At 35.6% G+C, this 10,224-nt stretch overlaps 3 protein-coding genes across 3 annotated transcripts; 2 read left to right on the top strand and 1 right to left on the bottom strand.

The window, feature by feature from the left end:
• The first annotated feature begins 420 nt into the window (after window positions 1-420).
• LOC117927707 lies at window positions 421-1,542 on the top strand. Its single transcript, XM_034847361.1, has one exon. It carries the CDS (start codon window positions 476-478, stop codon window positions 1,346-1,348), a length of 873 nt encoding a protein of 290 aa, XP_034703252.1. The 5' UTR covers window positions 421-475; the 3' UTR covers window positions 1,349-1,542.
• Window positions 1,543-2,486: 944 nt separating this feature from the next.
• Window positions 2,487-3,130, top strand: LOC117927713. The gene has a single exon (XM_034847371.1). It carries the CDS (start codon window positions 2,712-2,714, stop codon window positions 2,988-2,990), a length of 279 nt encoding a protein of 92 aa, XP_034703262.1. The 5' UTR covers window positions 2,487-2,711; the 3' UTR covers window positions 2,991-3,130.
• A 4,123-nt stretch (window positions 3,131-7,253) lies between these two features.
• On the bottom strand, window positions 7,254-9,240 carry LOC117928963 (protein WHAT'S THIS FACTOR 1 homolog, chloroplastic). The gene has a single exon (XM_034849125.1). The coding sequence runs from the start codon at window positions 8,989-8,991 to the stop codon at window positions 7,762-7,764; it is 1,230 nt and encodes a 409-aa protein (XP_034705016.1). The 5' UTR covers window positions 8,992-9,240; the 3' UTR covers window positions 7,254-7,761.
• Window positions 9,241-10,224: the final 984 nt, after the last annotated feature.

The raw sequence follows: 10,224 nt of genomic DNA, 5'->3' as shown, positions 1-10,224 counted from the left end.
GATCAAATCGATCAATTTGATCCGATTTTCAAAACATTGTTTTTTATTTAATTCTATTTATTTATGAATTATCATTTTTTAATATGGTCAAAGAAAACATTTAGGTTGCAATTGTTTCTATAGTGAATATAGTGGCAAGGTAGGTTTAGAGCATCTCTTAGCATGTGAAGAAAGTCATCCATCCGTTCACTCTCATATTCAAAATATAATAATTTTTAAAAAGAAAAATGGAAAATAAAAAATTGTTTTTTTTTAATTTTAATTTTTAATTTTTTTCTTTTAGGGGAGGATCTCCATAACGTTCCAAGAACACAAAATCCCAAAGGGGTCCCACCCTTCTTGAAAATCAAAGCAAAAATGCCATAAAGCAAGGCTCTAGCCGTTGCACACAATCTTGAAGAAGAAGACAAGAAATAAAGCCCTAAAGGCAACAGGCTCCACTCTGCCATCTCTCCAAACCTTCTTTTCTCTTCCAATGGCGGATTTTTCTTTTCTCTCTGACACTGACGACTCGGCCGTGGAAGAGATCATCTCCCAAGCCAATGATCTCTTAATTCTCGAACAAGTTGCTGCCATCAACTGCTCTGCCTTCTCTGATTCCGTTCTCCCCACTGAGCTAGAGACCCGCTTCAGCAAACTTAAATCCTTCCCATCCTCCAAAAATTCCGGTTTGAGGACTGAGCTGAGGACCCGCTCGGCCAAGGGTGGAACTGGGTCGGAGTGTGATGATGAAGCCGCAGTTTTCCCGCCTTCCAAACAGAACCCATGTGGCAGACTGAAGGGAGGTTTCGGGTTTTCGCCTGGGGAAGGGGACCCAGATGGGAAAAGTGTGGTTTTCTCGCCTTCCAAACAAAATGGGGGAGCCGACGAAAATGCCATGTTCTCGCCTGGGAAGGAAAACCCAGAGGGGAACTTTTCTGGGTCGAAGAGAAATGTGATTTTTTCGCCTTCCAAACAATACCCAGATGAGAATTTCACAGGGTCAAAGAAAAATATGATGTTCTCGCCATCCAAACAGACTCCAAATTCAGGCGCTCTCTCTTCCCCCTCTTCTGATTCCTCCGACTTCTCTATGGATTCTCGACCGCCCCCTCAGAAAACTGGTTGCTTCTTGTGCTCCCTTAAAAGCCCTTCCAAGAAGAAGAGCAAGAAAAATCAGAGCTGGAGCAAAAAGGATGAACTTGTATCAGATTTGAGCATTTTCTCAGAGAAATCACAGAGGAAAATTCTGAAGAAGGCCATGAAAGAGGAAGAGAAAATCAACAGAGAAGCTGAGAAAATTGTGAAGTGGGCCAAGCAGGCTTCAGCAAGAATGAATATTTCAGACATTGAAGATGGGCTTGAGTGATGATGACAAGTTCAAATGAGCTCTCTGAGTCAGCTCATTGATGCATTAATAAGTAAATTAATTTTTTTTTGGGTATAAAAATTATGGTATACAATTTGGTTCATATCGAAAGAGGATTGGAAAATTTTATGTTTTGGATGCTTTGTAAAAGAGTTTTCATTTGTATCTCATATTAAAAGGCTTTTTCTTTTTTCTTTTTCTTTTTTGTAATATCTCTGTGTGGATTAATTACGAGAAGTGAAAAAATAAAAAATAAAAAATCAAGAGCCTCTCATTTGGTTAACTGTACTGAAACATCTTATTACTTAAAATAGAGTTTTTGAAAAAATAATAAATTGATCCAAACTAAGTCCAAAATCAATCATATTCGGTTCTATTTTTAATAATAAAAATGACCAATTCGATTTTAAAAGAATTTTAAAAACCGATTTTACCTATTCGATTTTAAAACTTATATATAATAATTTGATATTTGATAAAAAAAATTTATTTTAGATTCTATTAAAGTATTTCATGGTCAAATTAATTTTAAATACATTCAATATGTTTTAGCATCAAATCCAAGTTAATTTCAATTAATTTTAAAAACAAATTAGACTTAAAACTTAATATAAACACAAAATTAATAGGTTTTGGATTAAAGCAAACACAAATTGACAATTGGGTTGTGGGCTAAAAAAAAACATTAAATTACATCGAAACCGATCTACGAAAACTGAACCAAACCGATCTTAAAATATTTGGTTTGGTTTGGTTTTTTACTTCAAATTTGAGTAATTCAATTTCTTTCACATATAAAACCAATTATATCGATTCAATGCATTTTTTTACTCAAAAAGAGATCGATCCAACCTTATTTACATTCCAAATTATTACTTCCTTTTAAATCCATTAACATGGCTCTATATTTATGTGAATTCTCAATTCTATAATGAAATTTTAAATTTTAGAAAAAATAATGATAAAAATAAAAATAAAAAGATAACTGTAGACCCAATCCAGCCAAAAGTGTACCCTATTTCAATTGGCATGATGTTACCTGCCACCCAACTCTTCCCCAATTGCACAGTCCTCTTGGCCTCCATCTCCATTTCTTTTCAAACCTGTCAAAGAAAATGGGTCCAAACACCTCATCATCAAGCAATTTGAGAGACTTAAAAAAAACGCTAACTACTGTGGAGATTATGACCTTACCACCAATCAACATACCTCTAGTCTTCTTCAATATTGGATGCTTCTCGTCACTAGTCAATACTGCTAAAACCCCCTGTTTTCTCCATAGCTGAGTACCCAGAAGAATCATCCATCATATGCCAAGCACACCCTTTCAGAATTCAGCAAAAATCAAAGAGGGATTCCGAATATGAAGCCTCAGTCTCCACCAAGACAAGTGTGCTGTTTCTGGTACTCTTCCAAGAGAAGCGGGCACAGAAAAAAGAGCAAGAGGAGTCCTGAGGTTTCGGTATCAAACATGGAGGATGTGAACTTGTTTTCGGTTGAAGAACAAGAGCAGATGCTGAAGGCAGCGATGCAGGAGGAGGAGAGGATTACTAAGGAGGCTCAGAGGGTTGTGACCTGGGTCAAGCAAGAATCAGCTAGAATGGATGTTTCTGCAGTCAAAGCGGTTATAAATGATGGTTGAGACATCTCAGATCATTGTTTTCATTGTTTTCCGTTTTCATTTTCTGGGTTTTGATTTGTAATCTTGAACTGTCAATAAGATAAAGTTTGAAGAAAAAAAGACAGGTCTTAGTTGACTTTGGATCATTTTCCCTTGATACACTTTTGTTTGACCAATCTCAGTCTATGTTAATATGAACAGTTGTTACAATTGGCAAGAAACTAAGAAAGAAAACCAAACAAAGATTATTCTAGGATGTGAAATCGCAAACTAAGTACCCTTTTTATGCATATATTCACGATGGGTCCAGCCAGCTGCAGCATTCAGTTGGAAGATAAAAAAAAGCCTGTGGTGTTTCCTGAGCAGTGAAATAAGATGCAAAATTCAAAGAGAAAAGCACACATGGGAATCGAGATGTCTGGTATGAATTAACAATAATCTAAGCATCCAGAGTAAAGGCAAAATAACCAAGGGACAGGTATGTTGTACTAATTTCTCAAGAATAACTTGGGTTTTATGCCTGCTCTCTCACATACCTCATCAGTCAGGGAATGGGGGAAAAAGAACGATGTCTCGGAAAGTATACTCAATTTCCAGGAAGGTGATATGACAATTCATCATGACAGAACAGGAGGCAAGAATGAAGCGTGACAAACCTTTGTGGGATAAAACTCTTTTCTGACAGTGCCTTTTCTAACCTCTCAAGTATTTTGAACGCCAAATAACTTTTGATCCTGCAAACAGAACCAGTGTTTATAGAATCAAGTTAGATTGTGCCAACCATGAAAGAAGGGAAAAAAAGGATAGTACAAGAAATACTTCCTTCTATTTATTAATTGAATTTGGGATCCCACAACCATCTCACCACTTGTGTGGTAGGCTCATCTTCTTTTCATCAAGCAGCAACAGCCCAAGGATGTGCCTATCCTTTGGGGTTCTGTCTAAATGATAATTTCCCACAGCATCGGCTCCATACCTTTGATGACTAGTTTATATATGAGTTGAATGGATTTTCAGCCTCGACTTCCATGTTTTATGATTATATATATGTTTGTGTGCAGTCAGATTCTAAGCTGCTAGCTCTATGTTCTGCTTTGTAATTATGAGCTTTTGTCATCACAAAGCTAAAAGCTCTGATTCTTGAAGTAGGTACAAAGAAGCTGATGATCTATTGAAATTCATGCAGTCAACACCAAGACAAGTAATAAATGAATTAATGCTTAGCACATATAACAGGCAACACTCAAAACACATGCACCACTACAAACCACCACTCTCTGAAGATCATTTCAATAGAACAGTCCCACAGAGAATACACAGTACCAATTTGAATTTGTGAAGAACTAACTCATAAAATCAAATCAGAACCCATGGCTGCTTGAATACTTAACAATGGTCAAGGGGCAAGCTCCATGGATCATTACATATTTGGTCACACTCCCAGCAGTGCCCTGTTTTAAATCTATCCATTCATAAAACCATGTTGTTGTGAGTGACCCAAGTTCATTGATTCTAGCATGCTAACAATATGAACAGAGCATGTAATTGCTCAAAATTATTAGTGGAACAGGTAGACCAATCAAGTAATAAATAAAGTTTGCCTTGCTGGTGAATGTATTTATGAATCTGATAAGCGTGGAATGTTGTACAGTTATTAATGAATATACTTTGGAACGCAATGGGAAACTATGACCTGTTAGCTGCCTCAGATAAAACTGGAGTCCATCCCAAAAGCAAAATCCCTTGTCATGCCAAGATCACCAATTCCCCTGTATGCCATCTGCCAAGCTCACACACTGGATATTGAGAGCAACATGAAAGAATCACAATCTGATAAATAAGTCTCCACAAGGATTTTACCAGCTTTAAGTATTATATGGGATTAAGAAAAGAAATGATTACCTCGCATATAGCGATTCCCAAAGCCATTGGGGTCATTGAACGCTGTTGAACTACCAATTTTCCTCACGTGGAGAGACATGCAGATTCTTAGGCAAACAACCACAATCAACCTCTTTTTGGCTTATTTAATAAATCAGGGATATAAATATAAAATAGTGAGGTTTGAACATATGATATCCCATCAAACGAGGCTCTAATACCATGTTGAACTACCAATTTTCCTAAAAAACTAAAGCTTGTAGGATTTGAGTCTGCGATGTATATCATATACTCTAACAAACTCTAATCTTAATTTAAGCAGATTAGCCATAAAAAAATGTGATAATAGCATCAAATAAGAAATCTAAATGGTAGAGAAAGAGTTCACATTAGGCACCAGTTTTTCTGTATATCATATTTACAATCTGTTATGTATGTTATCCAAAATATATCAAGGGGGATCATCTAATGTGGGCTGATATAATATCAAATTATTCAATCTAAAATACATTTTTCTATTTCACTAGCCACGAAAGAAAAAAAAAGTTATTGAGAAGGAAAACTCATAATGAAAAAATAAATGAATATATTGTAATCAGTCATTAAGCGCAACAAACAAGTTTATATTAGTTCCTTCATTATAAAAGGTCTTAAAGCATCCTATTAAAAAAACACAAATATCTAAATATTATGAAGGTTATCAACCATATTTTTAAAATTTGGTTTCTTGAAGTACTTTCAATCTTGAACTCGCAAAATCTACTGAACAACCTAGTTTCAGTACAACTAGATTCAAGATCATAATATTATGTAGATGAAGCCTCCATTCATATTAGAAAAAAAAAGGCTTTTCAAATCATGATGTAGGAAGGACTTAGACAAAGGTAAAGTGGATGATAGAACCCAAAAGAATGGTGGAAACAATACATAGAATAACCCATTTTGCCCTGTGATCAACTTACATTCAGGTTATTCATAGAAAAAGTTCTGCGTATGATTCTTTTCTGCTCTCCTACCTAAGCTTTCGAAGCTTCAGATGACTTAAGGATTACCCAGTATGCTGTCACAGGGCTGAATGGAATACTATCAATTTGAACTTACCAGAATAATCACCTCATATAGACTCTGCTCATAAAGACTAGATCTCATGGGTATTCAAAGCTACTTTGTAAATACTGAACTTAGAACCAGAAGTCAGGCAATGGAATATTCTGAAATTCAAACTAGAACTCAGGCCCAAGAAAGGAACAATACTGCTTCAGTGGGAGAAGACTTTCTATCACAAAGAAGCCTCCTTTTTTCCATGAATATTGCCAATGCAAGCAGAACCTTTTCTTCAACACTTTTGCTTTGTATTCTTTGACATTTGTACATAGTAGCAGTGAGTCATGAGGATCATGATGTTAAAAAGAAAATGTAAACACGTAAGAAAAGAGAAAGAAGAGCATAGCACAGAGACCCAGAAAAGCACAGAAAGAATATGTATGGCACATCTTCCTGCATTATTTTTCCTTCCATAAAAAGAAGAGCAAGGCTGATTTTGCAAAGTCAGCAATCAAAATAAAAAGAAAGTGCCATTCATTCTTTACCTGGACCATCATACTTGTATGGCACATCTTCCTGCATTATTTTTCCTTCCATACTCATCAAATTTTATCAAGGAATAGCCCAAATGATTCAATGTTTTAAGATAAGAAATTCACCTTGGTAGTTTTAGTCAGTTTCCCATGCAGCAAAGCATCTAGGCTTGTACTGAACTGTTAAGAGTATGAATCTATTCAATTAAAAGAGAAAATTTAAATGGGTAATGGAAACTTTACCAGATTTTGTTGCCATTGACACCAAAAAGAACAGAGCCAACAAAACCCTCAGCATGTCAATTGGCATTGTTTCTTTCTGCCAGAGAAAGAGATAGAGATGGAGATATACCAGAATGGCTTTCTACATGTCAGTGTAGCCTCATTGCCACATCAAGCTGTTCTATTGTAATTAGAATATTAAATCTTTCTTGGCATTCTCAAAAAATTGATCACCATAAACTAGAGTAAGGATCCTTAACAGTTGGTAGATGAAAAATGAGCAGGTAGTTTGGACTTCTTAATAAGCCCAGATTCCACCCAATGAAAAAGCAGTGTCAAGGATAAATTTTACCCTCTACATTTTTTTGATAGTTAAATTTTACCCTCTACATGGTGCACATGTTAAGGATTTTTCCTCTTCAGCAACAAATTCCATGAGTGTTTAGTCCTGTGTCTCCTGTTCCTTATAAGTGGACATTATGTGAATTGGCCATTGTAATGTTTTGTTCTTGTTATGTTGCATTATGGTTGAAGTTTTCTCTCTATTCAAAGTTCTTCTGAGGTTTGAAATGTGTCCATAAGGAGCTCATAATGACAACTTGAGTTGGTCAAACTACCATTGATACATTATACCATATTTTTACAATCGAGTTCAGGGTGAAAAAAAAACACCTGGTTTCCAAGAAAAACACCTTATTCACATAATTGAACATTATGGGCTATATCAATGTCCATTTCCTTATGCCCATCTACAACTGAATAGAACAATTTGCAATGAATATAAAATCTTATAAGAAAGCGTACAAAGATATTGACCTATTGTCAATCAAATTTCACCAGAAACAGGTCTTCTGTGTTTTACACATACTCCCTTGAGTTTCACCTTGCTTCCAATCATAACCTCTGTTTGCTATGTTGCTCAACCCACGCCATAATGGGTAAACTTGAGCTTGAATGATATGGTCTCACAACAATCATATTCAACTGTAATGATATGAAATATAAGGAGAAGGGAATTCCAGTGTGTTTAGAATCATAGCAAGTATGTATCCAATAACACCACTACTTGGAAGCATCTCTGTTTCTATAATGAACATTACTGAATCACAATCTTATGTAACAATATGAGATGAAGAAATTCCATTGCGCAAGTTGCTCTCTCTCCTACCACTAAGTGCTACAAATTTATTATTAAATCCGAGCAGAGGGGATTTTTCTATCAAATTTGATCCATCATAAGCTTCTTTAAGAAATACGGTACTCCTTGCACCTTTGTTTGTGATATAAAAGATGCCATGATGCTTAATCAAACAAAGCAGCAATCTAGCAGGCAACAGAAACTCAGAATGAAATGCATCCAATTGTGCAGATGTCATCCTCTTCTCCATAGTCAAACTGAGGAGCTCATGAAGCACTGCCACAACTCGTTTCCGAGCTTTTGGATCTGCAGCTTCAAATCTCCTCGCATTCAAGTATGGAGAAGGGAACTCCATTTTCTGCCACCTTTGGACTTCTTCCAGATAACTCATGTTTGGTCTAAACCCGGCAGGATAACTCATGAGAAAGGCATACGGACCAGAGAAGTTACCATCCTTCGAGACTCTAGCCTTTCTGGCATGCCCAACAGAGTCTAGAACTCTTTCACGTGCAAACCTTTTCTCGCGGGCAGTGACTGCCAGCGAAGAATCCCAATTTTCCAATTGAAGATAGGCCCTCCCATTGAAATCCTTCACTGAAAAAAATTCCGGGTACTTTGGAATCAATGTCTCCTTGAAATCTTGAGGCAAACCCAGTTCAGATTCGATAAATTCAATATTTTCAAGCGGCACACGGCAATCAACAGACATCATCAAAAGCTTCCTAAGATTCTCAACCAAAATGGGCTCCATTTGCTTTCTAGCTTCAGCTTCTTCATCAGCAATCCTTTTGGCCTTTTCAGTGAGCTCAACAGAAGGGGGCGTTCTATTACCACCATTGACACGGAATATTGAAGGATACTTCTCAATGACAGCCATGAAATTCCATTTATGAACAAAACCCACTTGTTTTTCGAGGTCCCTCAGAAGCAGAGACTGGTGCTTTTGGCTCTGGATGATGGACTTGAGCTGCAGAATCAAGCATGGCTTCTTCTTCAAGTCCATCACTCTATCAAGTTCATGGACTCTGTGGTAGATTTTCTTCTTGGGTCTTCTTCCTCCACTTGATATATGCATGATCTGCACCCACACCGAACCCAATCTCTGAACTGAGTTTCTCCCCATCAATGCAAAAACACCATTTTTACTATGACGTGATTCAAGAGATTGATGTAATCCAAAGAACATGGTGCAGAGAGACTTCATTGAGACAAAAGGTCGAACAGCCAGAGTGCAGATTCTGCAACAGTCACCACCCTGAATGATCTTGGAATTTGAGGAGAATTTGATTACTCTTGCTTTTCTTCTTCACCATCTTAAATGTTACAAAGGCAAATTGAGGTAGCCGACGGCGACAGTCGGCGGGAGAAGGTTGCTGCGGCTAAGGTTTTGGGATCCACGTCTGCGGCGGTGTACTTTCCTTCTGCCTTGGTGTAATGGGGCTGGGTTGGGGCGGGAGTGAAATGGGCCTACTTTTTGGGCTAAAGTGAGTGAAGCTCGTAATAAGTAATAGATATTATATAACAAAGAACAACTATTTTATTTATTTATAAAATACAATTGTAGTAATTATATAATATATGATATCCCCTTTTCAATCATGTATTCCAAGTAGAGAATAACTATTTCTTAATTAATGGAGAGGAGCATACTCTAGATCATAATCATGGGAGTATTGTATGATCATTTCTACTAATTTGAAGCCCTAATTAGTTTTTTTTTTCTTTTTCTTTTTAATGTAGAAATGTCATTTGGATAACTTACATAATCTCCATTACTACTTCTTTACGTAGCTTGTTGTTCTTAGCTATCCACTTATTTTTGCTCAATCCCCGTCGTGATACTCCATATATGTTAATACATAGGAAAGACAGTGAAAACAAAAAACTTCATACAATTGGTGTTTTGAACCCACTTCAAGCTATGATTGATGCCTAATCAATCAATCGAATAAGAGTTAAATGCAAATTTTTGGAAAAAAATGTATTTTCATACACTCATATAAAAAAAAACGCAAAATAGAAACTCAAGTTTAAAAAATACAAATTTTAGTTATCTAAAAATAATTAGTATTTTATACATTTTTTGGTCAAAGATATTATTTTTGACCATTAAAGTATTACCTTTTAATAATATAAGTACTATTTTTTACCATTCTAGGTACTAAACTTAAATTATTTTTAGAGGATTCTTATTTTGTAATTATTTTTATGTGAATATATAAAAAACCACTTTTTTCCCATATATATATATATATATATATATATATATATAATACAATATAATAAAATATTTAAAACAAAAGGGTTTACCTTAAATGAATGATTCTCTATATTAATAAATTAATACATGTATATAATAATAATAATAATAATAATATATTTATATTTATATATCTTTGAATGCTCTTATGATAGATATTGAATAGTAAAAGAATAT

Source organism: Vitis riparia, chromosome 2 (genome assembly GCF_004353265.1).
Source record: "Vitis riparia cultivar Riparia Gloire de Montpellier isolate 1030 chromosome 2, EGFV_Vit.rip_1.0, whole genome shotgun sequence".
Taxonomy (NCBI): Eukaryota; Viridiplantae; Streptophyta; class Magnoliopsida; order Vitales; family Vitaceae; genus Vitis; species Vitis riparia.
This window is presented reverse-complemented; position numbering and strand designations above follow the sequence as displayed.

What these genes read in the sequence shown, in the direction of transcription:
- LOC117927713 (XM_034847371.1), top strand. Translation starts at nt 2,712, where the DNA reads ATGAAGCCTCAGTCTCCACCAAGACAAGTGTGCTGTTTCTGGTACTCT.
- LOC117928963 (XM_034849125.1), bottom strand. Translation starts at nt 8,991, where the DNA reads ATGAAGTCTCTCTGCACCATGTTCTTTGGATTACATCAATCTCTTGAA.
- LOC117927707 (XM_034847361.1), top strand. Translation starts at nt 476, where the DNA reads ATGGCGGATTTTTCTTTTCTCTCTGACACTGACGACTCGGCCGTGGAA.